This window comes from Hypomesus transpacificus, chromosome 19 (assembly GCF_021917145.1).
Source record: "Hypomesus transpacificus isolate Combined female chromosome 19, fHypTra1, whole genome shotgun sequence".
Lineage (NCBI taxonomy): Eukaryota > Metazoa > Chordata > Actinopteri > Osmeriformes > Osmeridae > Hypomesus > Hypomesus transpacificus.
Genome location: NC_061078.1, coordinates 7,686,986 through 7,711,632, shown reverse-complemented (window position 1 = coordinate 7,711,632; position 24,647 = coordinate 7,686,986). Strand labels below are relative to the sequence as shown.

The window sequence follows — 24,647 nt, the reverse complement described above, 5'->3', positions numbered from 1 at the left end:
AGCGAGGCCACATGCGCATCGTTTCTCTGAGCTCCACCAGTCAGCCTGTTATCAAATTACTGACTGATCACCGAACCCAAAATCATACATTCCATGGAAATAAACACACTGAAATCAAGGTGCTTTATGTACTTTAAAAAAAAAGTTTATTGGTTTTTTAAACCACTTACAAAATCTCAACATCATTGAGCACCCCCAATAAAAAAAGAAAGAGGATAACATTGGCTGAAATGCTATGGCAACGTTATCAAACAACTGTACGGTCTGCTGAGCACTGTACTTGGACAACAACACGACGGAGGATAGTTGTAACAGATGAAGTGTAGGATGAAGGGTGTCTCTACCGGGTCAGGGGGTCACTGGTTAATGCCGTTTCCTTTTAATTAAGTACAAACATCAGTGCTTATTTTTAAGGGTTTCTTAAAAATACAAATGCAAGAGTTTTTTTGTTTAAAAAAAATCACAGATAAAGTAAAAACACCAAAGGTTTTAAACTGAACGGACCCATAAACTGAACAAAGAAAAAAAAAAGATTTATGAGTTAGTAAACATCAAACAATGCAAGAAACTCATGTAAAAAGTTCCAACTTTCTGTATGACAGGACCAGTCCTTGTTTACAGTGGTTACAATACTCTATACAATAGAATTAAACATGCATGCACACATTGATCAACACTGAATGATTCTTTTGATAATATTTGTCCTTTTTTTTCCTTTAGATAACTAGATAGTTTTATATTCTCATATAGGAGAATACAGCAGATAAGTAATCTCATTGAGATTCATGTACATTGCTACATAAGAAGACAATTTACTTTGTCATATTTCTGATTGACTTTAAATTATTTATCTTTTCTATTTCAGATCTTAATATTTTGTGGGTCTCCATCAATACCTCTGTCCCATCAGAGGTGCTCAGGTTCACAGGGAGTTTAGTGCAATAAGATGAACCTTTTGAGCGGACTGTATGAACCATGAAATCATTGTGTCCTCTGAGACTTCTTGTTTACATCTGTCAGAGGAAGATATGCAACCTGGTTATGTATGTCACTTTCAAATACCATGCTATGTTCTCACTCAAGGTGTCTCCTCTGCATTAGGAGGGCCCTTAAAAATCTCAGGAAGCAAACAAACAAAAAAGATCAGAGAAACAAATGAAAAAACACACACAGCCTTATCTATACAAGTTGTGGTGCCAGTTGCAACACATACGTCTGCTGGCTCCTGATTCAAAGTCACCTATATATATATATATATATATATATATATATATATATATATATTGTTAGTGAGGGTGCACAGTTTCAGTTCATACAGGTCCATACAGTGTATTTTAGTTCTTAATGTTGAGCTTTCATATTTACAAATGGGGGCTTTGTAAGGAGAGGAACACTCATGTAACAGTGAACCAATTAAGCCCAGACATTGTCCTGCTACACAGGTTACATTAACCAGACCAGTAGTGGGATTCTCAGCATTTCTTCCAGTGCTACAAAGCTATCAGTTAACTGTCAGTCAGTTAACTATTTCTTCATATTTCTTCTTATTGAAGGAAATGTATATACAGCCAACAAGGTTTCAGCTCACATCTTACAGAAAGGAACTCAACCTTGAGACAGTGATTGTAATTTAAAGATTCTATTGGTTGGATTTCTACATCTCAATGATTGACCTGTTTTTCTTTGGTATGAATATAAGGCTCTGAAGGCTAGAATTCCAGAACAATAGGATGTTCTAGAAGCACCTGCTGGGATTACCTGTCGTTCTCCCTGGGTTTTATGCCTTATTCACACTCTGATCTTCACTAGTGCACCTGTAATCAATCACCCGTTCTGAACGAGTTGATGCATTCTTTCCAACGGTAAAATTACAACCTTTCATTATCCAAATCAATGCAGTCAGTGCGGTGCATTGCTGAAAATGAAAGATCTAAGGGGGGGGGGGGGGGAAACAAGCTATAGGCTACTATTATATAATTATTACATTATTATGACATCATTCCTCTAATAGAATCATGGAATGAAAGGGTTGGGTTAGCTGCTACAGAGCCATCTAAACAGATATATCTTGCAGTGATATCATCCGTCCATCTTCTTAAAAGTAAACCCTCCCCCCCTTTGATTTAAAGGCTCTGTACAGTAATGGGTGGTGATGTGGGAGGGGGTACATAACCTGCATCATTAAAGACAGACCATCTCTGCTAAAGCTGGGCACTTCAATTGGACAGTCACAGTACCCAGAGCGTTGCACCTGCTGTACAACGTAAAAAAATTACAAAGACAGGTAAAAAAACGTTATAAACAATAAAAACCCAGCCCAGTAAAAATACAAGAGAACCCTGACCTCACCTAACCCATCAATCCTACAGTGGGCTGGTCTTTGCTTTCCAACCAATCAAATCCACTGGAGTTTGCAGTCTCGTTGCAGATCTGCTGGAACAGAGGATCGTTCAGCAGCTCCTCAGGGGTGGAGTCTCCGTACGCCCCCTGCTGGCCGGAGGGGTCAAACAGCAAATTGGTGTCCAGGGCGTTCAAGTCATTGATGCTGCTGGACAGCTCCGATGTCAGACGCATGTCGCCAGGGAAACCTAGTGACCCTGTGGAAGGTTCTGAGGCCTGGCCCGCCAGATCAGAACCAGTAGGAAGGCTGTCAGAGGCCAGTAGCTCTTTGACTGTGGTACTAAAGTCCAGCTGCTGCCGTTGATGTTGGAGTTGTTGTTGCCGCTGCTGCTGCTGTTGTTGTTGTTGCTGGTGTTGCAGTGTGTTGTTTGCTGGTAGCATGGGCTGACTATTTTGCTGTTGATGTTGTAGTTGTTGTTGAAGCTGTTGTAGTTGTTGAAGCTGTTGTTGTTGCTGGTGCTGTTGTTGAAGTTGTTGTTGTGGCTGGAGCTGTTGTTGAAGTTGTTGAAGTTGCTGTTGTGGCTGGTTCTGTTGTTGAAGTTGTTGAAGTTGCTGTTGTGGCTGGTTCTGTTGCTGAAGTTGCTGTTGTGGCTGGTTCTGTTGCTGAAGTTGCTGTTGTGGCTGGTTCTGTTGTTGAAGTTGCTGTTGTGGCTGGTTCTGTTGTTGAAGTTGTTGAAGTTGCTGTTGTGGCTGGTGCTGGTGTAGCCGATGCTCTCCAGGAGCTGATTGTGAGTGGCTGTCAACGGTAGACAGAATCATCTGCTCCTTCCTCATGAGGTAGCCTGGCTTCTGGAACTCGTACGCATTGCTGCCAGGTGTGGCCAGTGTGTGATGGTTGGCATTACTGGGAAAGCTGGGCGTGGTCTCCAGGATCTGGCTGAGGTTCATGCGGGCAGTGTAGTTGGAGGGCATGTTGTTGATGCCGAGCCCTCGCACTGCATCGTCCCCATCCCCGTCCATCTTGCTCAGGAGAACGCTGGTGATCTTCTGGCTGTTAGCCTGCATGGGCAGCACCTCAGTCTGCATCATCACATTCAATGGCACCGACTGGCTCCTCTGAGCCACGCTGCTGGAGCATGCTTCCGCCTGGCTGCCGGCCAGGACGCTCAGCACCTCGGGGGTGATGGGGGAGCTGAAGGGGGACGCCAGCGTCCGGGGGATGTTCTGGAGCGCCGCCGTGCTCCCGCTGAGGTTGCGCTGGCGGACGGCAGGGCTCACACTGCGGCAGCGGAAGGCGGCACCCACGGCGGAGGGGGCGGCCTTGTTGTCCAGAGGAGCGGGTACTGCAAAGCCCTCCTGCTTGGCGGGACTGGAGGTCTGCAGCGGAGAGATGGGCGTGAGCCGGCCCATGTGCCCATCATGGTGCCTGCTCTGGGGCTGGTAGCTCTGTCCTGGGATAGCGAAAGCGTGGGGCTTCCGGAAATGGTCGTCTACCAGGTCCTGGTAGCTGGGCAGGATGCTGATGCCACTTCCAGACGCCGCTCCGCTCGTGTTGTAGCCGTTGCTCATCCACTCCAGCCGGGCCTTGTCAGGATGGGTGGCTGTGGGCCGCTGCATGGGCTTGACCGGGCTACTGGACACCATGCTGCCGTCATGGTAACCTGTGATGCTGGAGCTGATGGGCGTGAAGGCAAAGGGGTTCCTGCACTCCACGGGGCTGGGAGGCACGCTGCTGCAGCTGGAGTGGGGGGTGCCGATAGGGGTGTGCCGGCTGCTACCCAAGGCGCTGTCCACGGGGGTACTGGGGGCTACACGGGAGCAGGGGCTCTCCCTGGTCAGGCCCTGCCCCCCCAGCATCTCAGAGGTGGGGGTGGGGGTAGGGGTCGGGGTGTGTATAGGTGTGGTGCTGCTGTGGGTAGAGTGGTAGTATGGAGTCACGGTCTGGTTGGAGGACATGGTGCCTCCCTGCATTGCCCCCTGTTGGCCTGGCAGATCGACATCAGCACAGTAAGCCAGGCTGCCGTTGAGCTTCATCTGCTCCTCCATCTGAACCAGCTCCTCCACAATGCTGTCCTGCGTCATGTCGTCGTCGTTGAAAAAGTAGTCCATGTCCGTCTGCATGGGCATCGGCCCGCAGTCCTGTTTCTGAACCAGCAGAGGCTCCAGGACCGGGGTCTCCTTCTGGTCTGCTGGTTCCATCTGCTGGGGAAAGGCCTGCTGCTGCTGCTGCTGCCCCGCCTGCTGAGTCCCCCCGGGCCACAGGGAGTTCCCCATCCCTCCCATGGAGGAGATGTTCTGGAGCTGGTTGCAGACAGGCGGGGCAGGCAGGGGCTGCTGCAGCTGGGCGCCACCGGCCCCCATGTTGCTGGTGTCCATGGTAACGGGAGTGGCTCCTCCCAGCAGGGCGCTCTGTGGACGGACGGTCTGGAAGCCGCAGCGTCGGATGGGAGGGTCAGAGAGAGCCAGGATCCTGGTGGGGGTGCTGGCGTTGAGCTTCACAGTCACCTTGCTGATGGCGGTGGCTGGAGCACTCTCTGGCCGGAGAGGGGCACCAGACCTGGGGAGCTTCTTCACTGCAGCACCAATCCCCTGCCTCGGCCCGTTGCCGCCTCCTAGTGCCTGCTGGGAGACAAATACCCTCTTGACGGGCGAGGGGTAGGGCTCTGGGCCCATGCTGGGGCGTTTTCTGGGACTCCTTAGGGCCTGGAAGCCTTCTCTGGAGGACAAGGAGTCACCCACTGGTGACCCAGTATAACTACTGTTCTGGTTGGAGGCCGTCAGATACAAAGTGCTGTTGTTACTAGTGTTGTTATTGCTGCCAGCTGGAGCTGCCACAGTGCTGTGGGAGCCTGAGGGGGGCATGCACCCCACCCCCACCCCCACCCCAGGCCCAGCCCCAGCCTCTTGGCCCAGGCAGCCTCTAGTCTGGAGGGCGGGCAGACTGGCAGCCCGGGGCACCATCCTCTGGACTGGCACTGTTTCCTGAGTGTCACAGGCCTCAGCCTCCATCTTAACCTCCATGGTGGGGGTGGTGGGGGCCCTGCCTTGCCTGGCTACAGGGGCCAGGAGGGGGCCAGCAGAGCCCCCGGGGCTAGCCAGGCCGGCAGAGGCAGACGCTGGCCGCAGGGTGGAGCTGCTGAGGGTGGGGGTGCTGCTGCTGGGCGCCAGGGAGATCTTTACCACATTGACGGAGCTGACGTGGGGAGTGGGCATCACTGTCTGGATGGGGCTGTTGGTGAACACCAGGGTGGGGGGGGAGCGCAGGGCCAGGGCGCTGGTGGAGCAAGGCTTGGGCAGAATCTGGGCGTAGCGGTGGCGTGCGGAACGGTCGCCCACAGGGCTGGCAGAGAAGTTCGGGCTAGGCTTGGGGCTCTGCCGGATAGACTGCACCGGCTGGGTCACCACCTGGAAGTTGACTGGTAGAACCTTCCCTTCTGTGGAGCCCACCGGACTGGGAGACATCAGCTGCCGGCTCCTCTGCACCTGCACACACACAGACACAGCTTTAATGCATGATGCATGAGGAAAGTTACAAACAGTATCATTCTCTAATTGGCCAATTCCGCATGCTAACCGTGATGGGGCTGGGGACTGCGGCGACCACAATCCCTATGGTGGGTTGGGGGGAGAGGAGGGCGGGGCTTCCACAGGGGAGGGAGGTGGAGGCCGCTGTGCCCCCGTGCGTGTCCCCGAGCAGGGGGGAGGTGAGCTTCTGCTCCTGCTGCTTCTTCTGGAGCTTGCGCTGCAGCTGCTGCTTGGCATGGATGGAGGGGGAAGGCGAGGGCAGCGTCTTCACCTGTGGCTGGAAGGGGTGGGCCTCCGCTGTGGGGACGAAGGCTGAGCTCGGCAGGGGCGTCTTCACCCCTGAACACACCAAAACAAAACGCACAGAGAACACATTAACAAAAGGAACTTCCAGAGTTGGAGGATTTACTGAATATGGACACCAGATGGAGCCATTCCACTGGCTAGCACAGTGCAAACGAGAGTAGAAAAAAGGCTACCGTCATTGCAACGGCGCAAAGGAGCACAGTCGAGCTGCTGAACATTAACAGTTTGTTACTGGTACAGCTCCTCTTGTACTATTGTGAGCCAATAAGCTCCTGCCGTACCCAATAGGTTTCTCCCACACCTGTGGGCATGTCTAACTGTGGGACAATGGGCTCCTCTCATACCTGTGGGAGTGCTAGTCATGACGGTGAGTGCCGCCACAGACTTGGTTCCGATGTAGTGGCTGTTGAGCAGGAAGCGTGCCAAGTCTTCCACAGCATCAAACTGGCGACTCAGAACCTTCTGGGCCCACTCACACACCAGGCCACAGGCTGCCGACCTCACCTCCTCCTCCGGCCCGCACAGTTGGCCTGACGCTTCCAGCACCTCACACTGTGGTGACACACACACACACACAATTAGGGCCTAAACTAGTACTATTGAAATATATACAGTGCAGTGGGAATGCTACTTTCATGGTGTTATCTTGAGAGAGAGATGAGGATGTTGTGAGAGAACTTACCCCCTCTCCTGTCTGGTGGATCTCCAGGTTAGGGAGAGATGGCATGTGTACGAAGGCCTTCTTTCTCAGTCCACTATAGCAATACGTAGAAGGGGGGCGGGGTTAAGGTCAAACTAGCACGTACGCTTGGACATCATACTGGAGTCAGGGATCAGCTGTCACTCACACACACACCCCCAACTGAGGGCCATTCCCTCTCCCTCTGACCCCTCCCCACCCGGCCTTAACGGCGGCCTACTGGAGGCGTGTGTGAAAGTGAGTGCAGAGAGGGCTGCGTGTGAGGGGAGCAGCAGGTGCTCCCACACACTCAGGAGGGTCACGCTATCAAACAGCTATGACCCCCGGAGGTCCTGCCAAAGCAGTCGGTGACCCAGCCAGTCCCTCCACACACGCTAGCGTGCAGCCACTTCACCAACTGGACAGCGAAAAGGGGCTGCTGGTGTGAACAACTTGAGGGGGGTTTATTTACTTGGGGGCTGGATATTGGGTATCAGTTGTATCAGTTGCCCTCACAACCATCACAAACAAACAATGTATTTCAGCAAGACCACCAAGTCCAGAACCGAGAGAGTGATTTGCATGGAAAGTCATGTTTGAAACTACTCTAACAGCCAGCCTATTTGGACAACCCTGACCTCACCCTTCACCGTGGCCCAGTAATGTCAGATTTCTGTGGTCCATTTGGAGGTTTGACCTCATGGAAAAGGAGTCAGAGATATTTCGTGAAGGTCATGGTGGTACATGGTAACCGAGTCCTCCTCTCCAGTACTCTGAGAGAGGAGACTTTATTTGATTTAAGTTTGCTCTATATTTAGCAGCTTCATGAACAGAGACAACAGATGTTGGTGTAGCAGACAGGGCCATGATCCAGACAGGACTGACAGTAGCAGCCAATGATTAAAGGATATTTAGATTTGCCTCTCATGCCCAGTCGCCGAGCTTTCATGTTTGGAAAGACGTTTTTCATGATCTTTCCAAAGTCTGCCGCACTCAGTGGATGGTAGTTGAGATTGTCACAATAGCTCCTGAAAAGACATACATAAACTTTGTTAATAGAAGATATTTGAAATATCTGTCAGAAGAAACAGAATTAGTTTCAAACCAAACTCTAACGTAAATGTCACCTCAGAGAAGGTCTCATAACAGAGAGTTTGAACTCTTATACAACAGAACACATAGCAGCTCAAAGCACACACTTTCCATTCCAATCTTACCAACACATAGGGGACAACTTTTCCCAAGCTTTAGACCACTATTAATAACCATGGTCTGGCTCACAGTTACTTAAATACAACATATACATACACAACCTATTTGTTGTTGTCTGAAGATATTTGGTAAAATTGTATTGAAAGTTTACATTAAATTACATGAACTACATTTGCAGCATTGATTTCACATCAAGAAACGTCCAAAGCACATTTCTGTGTAACAAAACAACGTCTGAAAGGACTCCAGGTGATCAAGCTTGAAGCATAGCACAGTTGAAATACCAAACAGTTCTATTTCCTCTCTCCATGAAACCCAACCGCCTGGTATTCTAGGACTCTAAAATAGGACCCAGCCGCATCATCAGTTCATCAGTACCCCCGGGGTTCTGGTCTGGGGCAATAGACACTACTTCCAGTCAGTATTACATTGGAAACCTGCATTCAAACACTCACCCAGTACAGTTATCCAGTCCAAGGGACCAGAACGAGTTCCTTAATTGCTCAATATGAACCACATACAATGCAGCGTTACACCTTCATAACTAATGACGACCCATGTGTGTAGAGTATAACCTCTCCATCGTCCCGGTGACACCTACAGTAACATACACATCGTCCTGCTTGGAAATGCACACATATTGAACACATCTCTCTCTCTCACATACACACTCACACACACAGTGAGACACCCACTTGTATTCGTCGTAGACTTCCTGTTTGGGCAGCGAGGTCTCTGGGTGTTCCTCCAGCTGGCCCTTGATCCAGTTGAAGGCGTGCGTCTGCTGTGTGCGGCTGGAGGACATGGAGCTCTGGTCGCTGAGCGGAGGACAACAGAGGAGATCACTGACAGAGTAGAGACAGAGTTCAAACTAGAGTTCAACTGCCCACTGAGCGTAGAGGGAAGGCCTGCTCAGAACCAGCCTGGATCCCAGGCACCAAGGGGGAACCCTGGCGCCAAGGGAGAACCCTGGCACCAAGGGGGAACCCTGGCACCAAGGGATAACCCTGGCACCAAGGGGGAACCCTGGCACCAAGGGGGAACCCTGGCACCAAGGGATAACCCTGGCACCAAGGGGGAACCCTGGCACCAAGGGTCCTGGGTAGAATGTCTGATTCTTCCTTCTTTCTACGTTCTGTGCCTTTTTATTGAGCCACCCCACCCCAAAACCCCTATGTGTGTGTCTGAAGGCAGAATTCATGTACCATGGTAGAGCTCCAGGACTGGTAGACCCTCTCTCAGTCCTGCAGCCACGTGTAGAGGTGGTGGGGTGGGGTGTTGAGGTGGTGGGAGTAGAGGTGGTGGAGAACAAGTAGGAATTATGGATGATTACGTTATTAACAAGGTATGATATTGTCATTATCTACTATCAGTGCATGTAAGAGAGAGGTGGGAGAAAGTAAGAGAGATAGGGAGTGTGTGTGTGTGTGTGAGTTTGTGACTTCTTGCTGTGACAACATAGGGTGTAACTTGAGGCATTTTATGTGTTTACAGTCATGTGACCAAAAATTCAAATTATGTACACAAACTCAGGTATTGAACTGAAACACTCCTCACCTCTTCTCAGTGCAACTGCTGGGCCCAGAAGGCAACTTAAGGTAGAGGTAGAGTTTCTCGATGTCTGTAAACTTTTCCACATCTTGCTGTAGGTAAAAGACAAACAAGAGTTCAAAAAGCCACAGCAACTGACTCATATCCACACTAAGAGACCTGGAGATTCCAGACCCCTCCTATGCCCCTACCTTTGCCTTCTGCAGAGAGGAACCTGCAGTCAAACACACAGAACACATTCAACTACAGGCTGCAAACCTTCCACCTTCAAGAGAAGGCTCAAGACGCACTTGTTCCCGGAGTACAACGGTGCTTAGGAATGATTTGCTGAACCCAATGCTAGTTTCCTCAAGGATCACAATGACTCTTGCTTAGAGACATGTTGCTCTTGTTGGTTAGTGGTAACTGATTTAAACTGTTGTATTCGCTGCGAAATATTCTATTTTAGTTAATTTACTTATTTTTATTTTTACTGTTGCTTGCTTTTTATACAGGTACACTTGCACTTAGAGATTCATGTTGCTTAATTGTAACTTGCTTAACTACATGCTCTTATGGTTCTTCCCTTTGGCACTTATTTTTGGGTTTTTCACAATGTGTGCTTCTTGTTTTGACTACCTGCAATGCTTTGGGGCTATTTTGTTGTTATTATCAGTGACCTATGCACTTTGTAAATGTCTCTCTTGGAAGTCGCTTTGGATAAAAGCGTCTGCTAAATGAATACATGTAAAGACAAGCCACCATCAGGTCCCACCGTCCCAGGTCACCGATACACTAGGCTAGTTGTCAAATTAAAACTGCAGTCCTAACCCCCTTGGCTCACTGGGAGTGTAAAAAGCTTTTAAAATGTGTGTATGTGCTCGCCTGTGTGTGTGTGTGCAAAGATCCCCACAGGGGGTCCTCATCCCTGCAGCAGTAACAAACACAGCGAGGAAATCTCTTAATGAGATCACAATGTTTCTATTGTGAGGGTGGCGTGGGGGGAAAACTTGTGTGTTAGTAAGAGAGAATGTGTGTGTGAGGGGGAAAAAAGAGGGTGTGTGTAGGGCTGATGACTGTATCAGATCCACAAGCCGCTGAGGTCCTGAGCCAGCTTCTCACTTATACCTGAGCCAGCTACCACCCAGCTACCACCCAGGTCCAGATAAGCTGATCCTAGAAGACATCCAGCATCCACACACACATCCCAGAATGCAATGCTGCATTTGGAGGGCACTGCAACACCACTGAGTGATATCAGCTATGACTGCAGCAGGGATACTACCCAGCTGTGACACTACTATCCAGCGATAAGGACACCAGCAGTGAGAGCGGTAGTAATACTATCCAGTGACAGTGAAAACAGTGATAGTAGCAAGGAGAGCCAGCGTGATGATGGGGAGGTACCCTACCCCCGCCCCCCAGAGAGGAGGTCCTCTGAGGTAGCAGTAATCCCAGGGAGCACTAATCCGGGTCTGGCTCAGCAGAGCGTAAACAAGCTCTTGTTTTCACCATGTCTGTCGCATCAGACCAGAGAGGCCTTGGTCACCAGCCTGTACCAGGCCAGAGAGAACCTGGTCACCTGGGATGTGTTAGAGAGGGTGTCCTGGCCATCCAGCCCAGGCATGGTCGCCCTTCCTAAGGCAGGGGGGGTTCTGACTGGGGTGCCGCTGGACTGGATGAGCTCTTCTGTCATCCTGCCCAGCGTGTTCGACAACATGAATGATGAAGCCCCGCCTCCCGCCGCTGCCAACACACGCCCCTCAGAGTGGGCAGGAAGGGGGACCCAGGACCAGGCACCAAGGAGTACACGCACGCACGCCCGCATACACACACACACCAGCTCCCCACCCACCAACTATTGGTTTCTAAGAATAGACACGTCCCCTCCATCTTTTCTATTCGCCTCTTTGTTGCTAGGGGAACAGCAGCTCACCAATGGCTAAAGTTATCAGCCACTGAGCAGCATCATCAGGGGGGGGGGGGGGAAGGTAAATTAGAATGTGCCCCAGCCATGGTGGTGCCTGTTCTTTATACAGCCAGGGAACACATATAGGGGAGGAGATGTTCCCGTCTGTGTGTGTCTGGGCACCAAGAGCATCATAACAGAGTATTAACTGGGAAAACACCGTCAGAGCTGCTCAATGTGTATGACCTCATCCTCCCTCCAGATACAGTTCTTGCAGCCTGACCTCCTCCAGATACCTGCAGCTTGACCTCAGGCAGGGACACTTAACATGGTCCCCGCCCAACCCTAACCCTGCCTGCGCCTCCCTCAACTCCATACTGCACACACACATTACTCCAGGCAGAATTCACACCAGAACTTAAAAAGCGGGGCTTCCCAAGAGAACATTCTGCCATCACTGTAGGACACTGTATTGAGGCAGGAATCTAAAGCAGAATATCAACACAGCATTTATTATTGATGTGATCCAGAGAGCACTGAGACAACAGGGGACTGGGAGGAACAGAGAGCTGGAGGCGCTGGCTAACAGGACACACCACTCAGGCTCCTGTTTCTCCCCTAGACATCCTTCAGAGGCAAATCAAAACGAATGTTTTCTTGAATCTAAATGAATATAAGAGATTGTTGTGGAATTTAACTGAAGACATTAAAGTTTAATGGCAGTATCTGACGCAAGCTGGCAAATGGGATTGCAACACAGCACTGCTGTCTGGAAAGCACGGGTTAGCATCTGACTGGCTGACTGACTGATTGACTAGTTGAATGACTGACTGATTGGCTGGTTGAATGACTGACTTATTGGCTGGTTGAATGACTAATTCAACCAGTCCTAATGTCCCTGTACTTACTGTAAGTCGCTCTGGATAAGAGTGTCTGCTAAATGACTAAATGTAAATTCAATGGCTGGCAAACTAATGGGCTGACTGACTGGCTGACAGTCTGACTCTGGTAGATAAGCTATAGAACATACTTTCTACTGTGATAGTGGACATGGGCTAGGCCTACCACCTAAACATAGAACACTTGCTAGAACACTGCAGAACACAAAACAAGAACTGGGAGCAACATTTCATCCACAGAATACTCACCAAAATGTTATCCACCTTTAATTGTACAGATTTACTGAAAATAAAGGAAAACAGACACAACATTAGAATGATGATCAAGAGCAATGGGAGAGCCACATGCATGGAACATACGTATTAATACATCTGAGGAATGCTGAGCACGCGACGACCTCCCATCCGCTTCACCAATATATCCCAGGCAACATGCTGTCAGGCACAAACACACACACGTCCTGTCTGACAGAACTATTAATATCAGCCCCCCAGCAAGGCTCGGGGCCAAAGAGGGAGCTGGACAATCCAGTATGAACCAGTATATAACCCCAAAAAGGGGAACACTAAGATCTCACTTGACCTTTCGTCAAAGAAAGAGAGCACGTTGTGTTGTCCCACTGCACAGCCCTACACTGACATATTGTCCACATATTACCCAGATCCCTGTCAGAGATCCTTGGGTTTACAGTAGTTCCTCCTCACACCCAGCCTCCACACCACCACCTTACCCCCTCCCCCCCCACACTAAAACAACACTTAACTTCTCCTTCACACCTATTTCTACAACTCCATAGCCTTCAGAAATGTCATGCGAGAAGAGGGCAGGCTCATGGTGTGATTCTACAGGCCTGCAATTGTATATGAGTGTGTCCATACATGTGTGTGAGAACAGAAGGGAGGGATGGAATCGCAAAGTACAATGAATCATAGGGAGAGACATAAGGACTTGAGCACCGGGTGAGGACGGTTGTTTACCTCCTGAACACGTCCTTGGGAAGGCCTTGAGTTAGGAGACAGGGCAGGTTAGACTGTAGCTAGGTGACTCTGGCTAAGTTAGAATCAGGTCTGTTATTAGCAGGTACCAGGGGGAGATAGCTGTAATTGACTGTTACCAGGTGACGTAAAGATTTTCTCTGCTGATGAGAGCTTATTAAGCTGTTACTAGGTAAGGTTGGGCAGAGAGAGTTCTGCTAGCTAAGCCACTGTTGTATGAAGAGAAGATGCTTAACATAGATCTCTACCTTCCAAGTGCTCACTGCTCCACATTCAGAATGGCCACACTGATTCCGTGAGCGCATGTCAGACATGACTCTTTTCTTGGCTAAACAAGACTCCAGACCTTTCACATGGAGCGACATACCACGCTGCTAGTAACACCAACAGCTGCCTCGCTGAGATTTGATAACTGGTGTATGACAGCAAGATATGAGCCTCTGTGGCCCTGAGGGCCTGTAGGTCTGGAGCCCAGGACCTGCTGAGGGAGAGCTTGTGTGTAGGTGTGAGGCTGGCCTGTGGCAGCAGGAGATCAGCTCCAGAATGAACCCACTCACCCTGCCTGGCATGACCTCATTCAGCCTAAACAATCAGTTCATGGAAGATAACATCCTCAGGTCTCATATTCCTATCTTTATTTACTAATGGCACATTCTACACCTATTTCTTTTATACTATCATTCTCGTTGAAAAAATGCCCAAATCTCAACAAACATTTTACATGACACCCTATATTACCAAGATCATTTTAAAAAGCTTATATAAAATATAATTTAAAGAATAATAAAAACAGGGGAAACACTTTTACTTATTTTCATTTAAATAAACTGACTGTACCATTTTCTGAAGAAGCCCTGAATCCCAAAGACAGCAGATGAGCCAGACCCCGCCTTCCCCCCCTCCCCCTCCGCTCCCCTCCGCCCCTCCCCATCCCCTCCTCCAGAACGTAAACAACCCTTGTGGCTGCCAGGGACGACAAGCCTGGCTGCTGTCTGCCCGCTTCCCTCAACATGGCTGCCTCAGGCAGAAAGAGGATTGCCTGCAATTAACTTCTACACCCCAGCGAGGACAGACAGTAGTTGGACTCTGGGGCAACACAGTGGAGCTATTCTGAAGAATTCATCAGGGGAGTGGGTTGACCCCAGCCCGCCTCATCCCGGCGCCAGTAGACACCCAGCTCTACTATGCTGACAGTTCACACAGCATGGAAACCTTCTCCTACTACAAACAAACCTAGAATCTAGACTGCTGCCTAAATTCTTAGCCGATGGTAGCAAATAAAGCAGAAAGTCAGTTTCTGCATTTGGTCCCCCTGAATCCTATGTGATGTTTGGTCCCCCTGAATCCTATGTGATGTTTGGTCCCCCTGAATCCTATGTGATGTTTGGTCGCCCTGAATCCTATGTGATGTTTGCCAGTGGTGAAGCTCCTTTCCTATTCTCTTTGAAGACTATCCCTTCTCATTGTGTTGTGATTTTACCCCTGGCTTCCTATTTCGTTCGACTTCCCCTACTGTTCTAATTACACTGTATCTCCACAGCCTGCCTCCTTCACTTAGCATGTTTCACTAAAGCATACTGGACCACAGTGGATCACTGACAAGTCTGCATTCCACAGCTCTATTCGTTTGTATTACGCTGCTTTGGAACAAAACTACGCAAACACAATAATGGATTGTTTAATATGTAACCCCACATCAATAAACATGGAACAACCATATTCAGATGGTATAACACATAATCTAAGAAACGATTATACATGATATTCCATCTGTCATTCTTTAGGATAGCAGTCAATAAAAAAATGTCCACTGACAAGTGTGTGACATGGTTCTTGTCTTGGCATCCTGTTCATCTGTGTTTTACTCTGATAACCCCCTCTACTGGTCTACAGCGAGAACATCTGAGGATGAATGAAGAAAACTTCATGTCTATAGGGCGCTTGAAGGCCAAGTGTTGGACAAGTGTATACATGCTTCACAGTCCATAATACACTTGAAGCTTTAGCTGACATTATTCAACACAAATAATAGGTGGGGGTCAGATGGCTGAGCGGATAGGGAATCGGGCTATTAATCAGAAGGTTGTTGGTTCAATTCCTGGCTGTGCAAAATGATATTGTGTCCTTGGGCAAGGCATTTCACCCTACTTGCCTCGGGAGAATGTCCCTGTACTTACTGTAAGTTGCTCTGGATAAGAGCGTCTGCTAAATGACTTAATGTAAATAGGTTCAGACGATATTTTCTCGTGTTATACAAATACAATAAAAATGACTATATTCATTGTGTGAATTTCTGTGGCTATTTAAGATAAGAATACACAAACAATACATTTTCCATTCAATTATTGTGCTAAAAGTGACAGTAATCCTAACTTTCCAGAGGGCTATGTAGTAACTGGTATCAGTTCAACTTGTCCAAAACTGCCAACCAAGGACAGATCGTTGCATGGTGCGTTTACTTACAGTGCTTGCAATTCTCAAATGTAGATCATTAGTATCGCCTATCACTCGAGCTTAGGCACAGTTGAAGTAACCTTATGCTGCCCACCCGCCGGTCAGATGTAATGAGAACATTCAGGACACGGCAAACTAGTTAGCCACATGGACATTTCTTTGGGGTCTACAAGTTATCGAAATACACCGAATGGGCCACAATATCGTCAGTTAGCTAGGATACTGTACTGAAATTGAAAATATTTCTAATAATGTAAATGTAGCCACGATTTTTAGAATGAGAACTTGTTGCAGACGCAAATTGTTGACAAGTTCAACGTCGCTGGATATGATAGGGGGTTGGGGGAGGCGAGCTGAGAGCTGGCTTATTAAATGTCTATCTAGCTAGCTACACCAATGCAGGAGGCGTTCCAGTTGCAAGTTAAGTAGCTAGCTAGCCGGCTAGCTAATGAAATGAAGATGGTAACTAGCCACCATTAGCTGCTTACCAGATGGAGTTCTTTATTTTGAGCTGCAGTGCACTCGCCTCAGTGCCCTGCAGACCAGGGACCAGTGGTGGTAAGGTGCCTATTCGGTAAGGACCGGGTTGTTGTTGATCCTCTGCCATCACGGTGAGGTTCAGGGTGGGTGGAGGAGGAGGATCTCAACAAGCAGGCCCCAACATAGACCTCAGGAAACCAGTTCTGTCCTTACTGTGGAGCATTACGGAGTCACTCCGTTCGATGTGCTCGCTAGATAATTAGCCTCAGTTCCGATAAGAGTAACGGCGACAACAAAACATGGTCCAGCGGTTAAATTCCGACCATATGCATAGAGAAAATCACATGCATGTATATAAAACAGATGAGTAGAAAATGTACGCTTCAAGCAGGATTCCGTCGCAGCCTCGAGAGCCGTCTGTGCGTGCGCGAGCCCTAGTACTGGTGGTGATGCTGCACACTGTTGTTGCTCTGCTGCTGACAGGCAAGGACGGTACTGCGCAAGTGCAATGTGTGTAGTAGTAGTAGCGTAGACGTCAACCACAGTTTTTACGGGGATCGAGTCACAGTCAAACATTTACAAATGTATCTAGAAATTATTCGGAATACTATATGGTAAATCCACACATTTGCCAAGTTTGCATGGTCTTAAATTATTAGTAGGAGTGCCACTTCCGTCCCTGGCAGCATGACCGGAGTGCAGAAAAACACCAACCCCCCCCCCCCCCCCCCCCCCACAGTCGTTGCTATGCAACATTGGACGCTAACCTCCTTTAGCAGCGATGGCAATGCAGGTACGGAACTAGCTGTAATTACTTTACTTTCATACTGCCTGGCCATTGTAGCTGACGCTGTAGAGCTACAATTCAATTTTTAGCGGCAGAAACGAACACGCACTGATAAGCAACCTTTAAAATTGATCAGTTCCACTAAAACTAGCTACGCTACAGTAATGTAGCTGCTTAGCTTAGCTGCTTTCTTAGCTGCATGCTTAGCTGCTTGGTTTAGATTACAAACTAAACGTTAGATAGCATCCAGTGCAATTTGACTGTCTTTTTTCAATATCGCATACTGGTTAAAAAGGCCGTTACCTTTTCCAATACATAAACTGTATAGATGCTGTCTCTGGGGTTTTCTAGAACAAGAATGTCAAAAGACCGCTGTCAAGTGGTGCAGAAAAGTCCCACTCCCAAATGTCTAGGACTTTGAGACGTCCTGCCACTGAACTTCCATCCAGGAAATCACCTGCTATGGACTTTCTAGCTAAAGAGGAGGAATACAAGTAAAGCAATTTGTCCATTTGATTGTCAAGTTAAATAGAGAAAGTGACCAGGTAGATGTAGACATTCAATGGTAACATCGTTTCTACCAATCGTAGGCGTCTGAACGCTGAGCTGGAGGCGAAAACGGCTGATCTTGTGAGACAAGCGGAACAGGTTATGGTACGTTTTCCTGCTGAATTTACATACATTAAAAAAAAATACATTTCCTGTCACGTCAGTCATTGTTGGTCTTCAAACTTCTTGGCCTTATCACTTGTAGAGGGGGCAACATGAAGTCCTGTCCAAACCTCCGTTTTCCCACTTGGATGTTGACCTTGACAATGAAAATGAGGATTTCAGGTGAGGACTACATATTTAATTTTAATAAACTGTCTGGAGTAAGAACAATATATCACTTTTATTGGTTTGTGTTAAGGAATATGAACCTGCTAGAACCACCTCTGAAGCAGCCCAGTGCAAAGGTATTGTCATATGCAGCAGCCAATTTCACCCATCCAAGTTTATATTCTGAACACGGTGCCGGTCTGCCACCCAAACCCAAGAGCATATGAACTGTATTCTGTACTGTTATCATCCATTAAACATTTACTTTGCCTAGGTGGTGACAAAAAAAAAGATTGGTTCCAAAACGTTGGTTCCAAAAAGACACTCCCCCGGAAACCAAAGAAAGACACAGTAAGAATCAATGTGGATTACAGCTGTAATCCTGCCACTGTATTTACACTAATACGATATAAAGTAATAGAAGATGTTTAAGAACAAGGACAGGTTGCTTCTGTTCTATAGCTTGACTTTGTTTCCTTGTTATGTGTCAGAACTACAAAGGCACATGTGGCTGATGATGTAGCTGTTCTTGAGGATTTTGTGGATTTCTCCTTGGCTAAAACTATCCAGAATATTGAGGGGAAGCTGGATGATGGTGACACTCATGATAATGTCGCAGATGATGTCATGCCAAGTGTTGGAGAAGAGATGGGATCAGGTCAATGGAAAATTAATTCAATTTAATGAACTAATTGGTCATTAGTAAGCCAATGCTTATTTGTTGCTTGGCAATAATGGCAATAAACATGACTACCTTTTGTATTCTAGATTCTCAAATACGGTTTCTGAAGGCAAAACTTCGGGTGATGCAGGAAGAGCTAAATCAATTATCAAATGAATGTAACAAGAAGGTAAGGAGATATGCATTTCCTGTTGCACATTGACCAATTATTTAAATAAAAAAAGTCTGAAGTTAAAAAAAATTATGAAATCTATCGGTTTATAAAGGATGATGAAAATAGCAGTCTGAGCTCCAAAGTCAAGGAGCTGGAGGAGGATCGAATGAGATTACAGAAGACCACTAACATTCAGCAGAACCAGATAGAAAAACACAGAGCTCTAGCAGAGGAGTCTGGCAGGAAGTGTGAAGGACTAAAGCAGCAGCTTGCAGTTCTGCAGAAGGTGAGTGATCACCATGGCTCCTCAGATCACTAGTCACTGATGAGTAGTACTCATTGAGTACACATACAGCATATAGAGATTATGTGTTATCTCATTTTTGAGTGGGGTTTATAGCACAGACATGGTGGTTAATGAAGGTTGAAACCAAGCCTTTGAAGGGGAATGCCAGGCATAGGCTCATTAAAAGCTTTAGCCTGGCTATGGAAAGTGACCCTCTCCTCAGGCTGCCAATAGCTCACAGATCCGGTGACAGATATCTTTGGAATTCAGAGAAATCCCCCGGCAACGCTGCCCTTGCTGTGACTAGGGAAGGGTGAACCATAGTTGTATAACATGACTCACTGTGTTAGTGATCATAACACCAACACATGGCTGTCCAACAGGCAGGACGGGGTGACGGGTTGGTCAGTACACATGGTGTTGTCTTATTGCATACAAGCACCGTTGTTAATCAGCCAGGGCTAATAACAATGACAGTGCTCCAGTAAATCACTGAACATCTAAAACAGTCCAAATGCCTTTGCTTGCTTTGTTATTGTGTATCTTAGGAAACGGAGGGCTTGAAAAGAGCCCAGACACAGGCAGCGAGCAACCACAGTGCTGTGGAGGTGCGTCTGAACAGGGCCTTGGAGGAGCTGGAGAGGTCCAAGACTCAGCTGAATAAGATCAAGCAACAGAGCAAGGTAGAGACCACCGCCACATAGATCCACAGCCAAGACCAGCTTCAAGAGTGTACACATTCAGATCCCATATTCTACAGGTTGTCAGTAACAAACACGTTTGCTATATTTATGTAATCCTAACACATTAGGATAATGTAACCCAGGAGCATCAAAAGATGGAAGTCCTACAAGCAGAGAACAAGAGGCTGGAAAAGCAAAAAGCTGAATTAATTGTGGGTTTTAAGAAACAACTCAAACTGATAGATATCCTTAAAAGGCAGAAGGTAAGTTACGGTACCACATTCAGTAGTGGGTAATTGTCCTGCTAATACCAGTTGGCCTCCTAACGTTTTCCTCACCCATCCTATTCACATCCCTCTAATCAGATGCATTTTGAAGCTGCCAAGATGTTATCGTTTACAGAAGAGGAGTTTATGAAAGCTCTGGACTGGGGGAAATAATGACTTCTAAAAGATTCTGAAACCCAGACCTATGTCTACGTTGGGTCTCATCTCCAGCTAAACCACTGGCATATTTTGGCCTGCCAAATTTGGCCCTGTCAATGCAGGGCTTCACATGGAGGGGTCACCATTGAAAAACAGATTTTTTATACTGTTTTAAAAGTTTTTCATTTTATTTTAATTATGCCTTTAAAATGTTCATATTTTCCAAAGTAGTTTCATTATTAATGTAATAAAAATAATGTGTTACAGAAATAAACTAATCATTTTTATTGACAGAAGACTGTATTAAATGTGTTTTGTGTGTCTATGAAATAAGATTAACATGTTGTGGTAAGCAGCTAATCCCTCCATTAATTCAATACCTCTACCCCTTTTCTATAAAAAGAAAACTCAGCAAAGACTTAACACTGCCATCTAGTGGTAAATAAAGAGTTCATTCATCTTCTTCCCAGCCTTCCTCAGAGAAGATGTCAACCTGACGTTTTTTGAAGTTGCTTTTGAAGCCTTCATCGAAGTGTTCCAAGTCATCTTCACGGAATATACCCTAGAATTGATGACAATACTGTTATTCACAAAAGTTGTGCTGTGTCGAGTTTAAAGGTAATAACAAATAAAATACTGTAAACTACGCAGTATTCCAGTACTTACCTTAGGAAGATACCCCAGCAGTTTAGTTGCATGGAGTTTGAGGAGCTTCTGTCTCTCCTCCTCAATGATCTGCCTGCGTAAGTCTTCCCTCTGCTGCTCGATGGCTCTCTCCTCAGCCTCGCGTTCCTGTGAATTGCATTCACATTTAATATAGTGTTTTGCTCTTCAGCAGGAAACTGTGTAATAAAGCCCTGTGTGAACATGTACCTTGTCAGCCAGGTACTGTTTCCTCCTGTCCTCCATGAGCTTCTCTACTGCACGCTTGTGCTCCAACTGTTTCATGCGCCTTTTCTGGGCATTCATCTGCTCTATGCGGTCATCTTCAGCAAACTTGGCCATCATCATCTGTCGGAAGGCCTCCTCCTCCTCCTTCTCCGCCTGCCTACGCAGCTCCTTGAAAGCCATCTGCTGCTGGCAGGTCTGCTGAATCTCCAGCCTCTGCCTGATCCTCTTCTCCATCTCCTCCTGTTTAACCACAATCATACAGTCGTATGGTCTTACTAACTTCAGAAAACAGGTTCCACCAACTCCAGTTGGCCAGTGTTGTAGACATATGGTGAACCGATGACAGAGGATAGACAGGAGATACACTAGCTTACAATCTCTTTCTGTCTTGCAGCCTCAGCCTGCTCCTCCATGCAGAGCTCTTCCCGGACACGCTCCATCTCCTCGCGCTGCTGCCTCTCTCTCTCTATCTTCTCAGTGAGCTGCAGAGAAGAAAGACGCATCAACCTTGCAGTTCAAACCAAAAACACAGCTCATGCTGACAGGACGGACATCGAGGAGTTGCTTAGCTACCATCTGGTGTAGGTGCTGTTTGGCCATCTCTCGTTCTTGCACATTGGCCATCCTGTTCTCTTCCTTCCTCTGCTGGTAACTCGCAAACTCCATGATGCGTCTGTTCTCGGCCTCCATCTTCTCCCGCTCCATGCGTTTCCATTCTGCCTGCTGTTTCTTGAACTCCTCTATGTACCTCTGGGTGGCCGTCATCTTCTCCAGCCTCAGCTGCATCTCCCTGCAAGATCAAAGATCATCCAGCATGAGTCTGCTTTGGTGAGAGGCGTGCGCATGAGAGACGGAGGCGAGGGAGGATGAGGGAGAGGGAGGATGATGGACAGGGAGTCTACTCACATTCTGTCCTCCTCGTAGATCTTCCTGACGATTTCGTCCACCATGAGCTTCTCCTTGAGGAACTCTTGATAGGCCTGCTGTCTCTGACGCTCCTTCTCCTCCAGCTGTTGCTCCAGCTCCTGCTGGTAGCGGACCAACTCGTTGTAGCGCTGCTGATCCTGCTTGTCCTGCTCCACAGACGCTCGCTCGTGCTCACTCTTCATCTTATGGGCTGTGTCTGCTTCCTGGCGCTGGTGTCAGAAAGAGAAACAATAGATGACAACACACAAATCAACAATGTTAGCCTACACCCCATCCCGACTTGACCACATCCACTCACCATTGTCTCATATCTCATGGCCTCCTTCTCAGCTATCTGTGCTGCCCTCTCCCTGTTCAGGTAGGCAGACTTGAGCTTTACCTCCAGCTCACGGAGCTCAACACTGGAAATGTAGAGAAGAAAACCCAACCTTACTTGGTGAGGACATTGTCTTGACTTACATGAGAATGATCGAAAATACCGACAGAAGCAACTACCTGTTCTCTTTGATGTACTGCCTCATCTTCTCATCTCTACACTTTTCATGATTGATGCGACTCAGCTCCTGTGCCAGTCTCTCTTCTTGTTCGAGTTGCTTTTGCTTGTATATTCTATCTTCCTCAGCCTGTGAGAGTGAGGCAGACATCACGTTTGGAACTGTAACAGGTGTCCGCACTAGTTGGACTAACATCACATTTGCAAGTTGGATTCATACCTTAAGAAGAGCATCTTCGATTTGTGTTTCATGGAGCTCATCTTGCACCTTGCGCAGGTACCTTTTCTTCTCAAGTCTATCCTCAGTCACAAGGTTGGCTTGAATCTGTCTTTCTTTAGTAATGAGTTTGGTCTGCTGTTCTCGCTGATCCTCCTGCCGTCGAAGCTCTGTCAGCATCCTTTGCTGCTGACTGTGAGTCATGTTGCGACGCTGGCTCATTGAAGCCTAGTAAAAGTAAATGAATAAACATTATGATTTTTATTAGATACAAAAGTGATTAATCCTTTATCATATAATCCAGTTTTTTAATTGAGTATTGGTACAGTAGCCGCGCTGGTGTTTCATTAGCTAGCTATTGCGGGAGTTCACACATTGGCTAGAATTGGCCACTAACTCAAACCGTACCAGTACAGTGCTGCTAGCTACAGTAGCCTAACTAGCTAAGACTACTGTAGTTAGGTAGCACTAAAGTGTTTTAGACGGCGAGCTAACAGTTGGTAGACCAGCATTTACCGAGACAAACATTATCTTCACGGGTTTAGCCTACCATAGTATCTACGTTGTCGAAATCCTTATTGATCCCGTAATGTATTCCTAGGTACGGTGCGTGGAATTATGCATTTATTTGGATAACGTCAGCTAGCTAGCACCAACTTCGTATGCCTCTCCATTTGTTTTTCTTATTGTAGTCTTGGTTACGCCGCGCCTAATCCTAAAGTCGAATCTAATTGGTTACTAGTATGTCGCCTCCTTCCGTTCATCAGGTGAGTTAAAAAGGGTGAAAACACAAAAACATGAGAGGTAAGATATACTGGGCTGCCAGAGCATGAGAGCAAGTAGAATTTATCTGCATTCTGCATAGCTATAGAAATTAGTTCAGTCCGCTTAATCACCAATCACAAAATCTTAATTAAGCCACGCATTCACTACCCCATACACTCAAAGCAAACCTACACATCAAAAGGCGAAAAAAGTGTGGCGCTAGTGTGTTATGGCAATTTCCTAGTCCAGTAATAAGGAGTTTTAGAGTAAAATGCCCAAATATCTCAGTGGCACATGTCCCCCCCCTCCAGTGGTATGGAAGTTTTTTCCTGCCATTATTCAAATAATAATTAAGTGCTCAAATCAAACATGAAATGTTGAAATGAGCATGTAATTGATCATTTGTATTATGGATGGCAAAAACTTCCATACAGTATGTGCCACTGAGACATTACTCTAAAACTAGTGCCAATAGCACAATCCAGTTTAAACACTCGCCTTAAATACCCTATGGCCTATATTAAGGTCAGGTGCATCCGAGTTGTTCAGACGTAGGCTTACATCACCGCCAGGGGGAGGTCAAACCAAACCAAACATTGGTACAAAGCTGCACATCACACTCCCACTCTGTTAGCCTTCTGTACACGCTCTGCTTTGTTTAGTTCTTCATCTTTCTTTGGTAATAGTATTACGTTATACTTATTTGTTTGCCTCAAATAGCCTATAAAACATATTTCACGTGTAGGGTCTTTTGCATGCCATAGGCCCTACTTTCAACTAGCCTAACAATGCAGTGTTCCCAGTCCACCGTCAGGTGTCCTCCTGGTTGTTCCACTCTGCCAGCCAGGCCGAGGAAAGGGACCAGGCAGTAATAGCAGCGTGTGTCTGAATGTAGACTAAAGTCCAGGCAAAGTATTGGGATTTGTGCCTGGTGAGACCGGGGAATGTGGGCCAGAGGCCAGGCAGAGTAGCCTATATGGATGTATAAGGCCGACCTTGTGAGACCGGGAATTGTGACCAGTTGACAAATAGGGCCTATTTATTTTGATTTATTTGTCACACCGTTTTCCCCTTTGTATACTTCTTAATCTATTTGTGGTTTTAATACATTTCAGAGTTAAATGATAATGTCAAACTCAGACTCAATGGCCCCTCAGACATGTCAAACTGAATGTAATCATATAAACA

The 24,647-nt window shown here is 47.2% G+C and overlaps 3 protein-coding genes across 5 annotated transcripts; 1 reads left to right on the top strand and 2 right to left on the bottom strand.

Annotated features, from left to right (window-relative positions):
- Window positions 1-123: 123 nt before the first annotated feature.
- LOC124482140 (DNA-binding protein RFX7-like) lies at window positions 124-17,024 on the bottom strand. 3 transcript variants are annotated; one of them, XM_047042512.1, is made up of 10 exons: window positions 16,339-17,024; window positions 12,650-12,683; window positions 9,620-9,705; window positions 9,268-9,306; window positions 8,758-8,880; window positions 7,762-7,878; window positions 6,854-6,938; window positions 6,516-6,723; window positions 5,915-6,204; window positions 124-5,823 (listed from the first exon to the last, which is right to left on the bottom strand). In XM_047042512.1, the coding sequence occupies exons 1-10, from the start codon at window positions 16,455-16,457 to the stop codon at window positions 2,350-2,352; spliced, it is 4,575 nt and encodes a 1,524-aa protein (XP_046898468.1). In that variant the 5' UTR covers window positions 16,458-17,024; the 3' UTR covers window positions 124-2,349. The 3 variants fall into 3 exon arrangements, with proteins under 3 accessions (XP_046898468.1, XP_046898469.1, XP_046898470.1); XM_047042513.1 differs by lacking the exon at window positions 9,268-9,306; XM_047042514.1 differs by lacking the exon at window positions 12,650-12,683 and having other exon boundaries at window positions 16,339-16,391.
- Window positions 17,025-17,045: 21 nt separating this feature from the next.
- tex9 (testis expressed 9) lies at window positions 17,046-20,458 on the top strand. Its single transcript, XM_047042522.1, has 12 exons — window positions 17,046-17,123; window positions 17,469-17,611; window positions 17,708-17,771; window positions 17,872-17,951; window positions 18,028-18,073; window positions 18,211-18,287; window positions 18,428-18,594; window positions 18,705-18,787; window positions 18,885-19,058; window positions 19,607-19,741; window positions 19,870-20,004; window positions 20,107-20,458. Exons 1-12 carry the CDS (start codon window positions 17,112-17,114, stop codon window positions 20,179-20,181), a joined length of 1,191 nt encoding a protein of 396 aa, XP_046898478.1. The 5' UTR covers window positions 17,046-17,111; the 3' UTR covers window positions 20,182-20,458.
- mns1 (meiosis-specific nuclear structural 1) lies at window positions 20,336-23,388 on the bottom strand. Its single transcript, XM_047042521.1, has 10 exons — window positions 23,245-23,388; window positions 22,698-22,922; window positions 22,480-22,607; window positions 22,283-22,385; window positions 21,964-22,193; window positions 21,631-21,847; window positions 21,432-21,539; window positions 21,040-21,297; window positions 20,833-20,958; window positions 20,336-20,728 (listed from the first exon to the last, which is right to left on the bottom strand). The coding sequence occupies exons 1-10, from the start codon at window positions 23,245-23,247 to the stop codon at window positions 20,618-20,620; spliced, it is 1,509 nt and encodes a 502-aa protein (XP_046898477.1). The 5' UTR covers window positions 23,248-23,388; the 3' UTR covers window positions 20,336-20,617.
- Window positions 23,389-24,647: the final 1,259 nt, after the last annotated feature.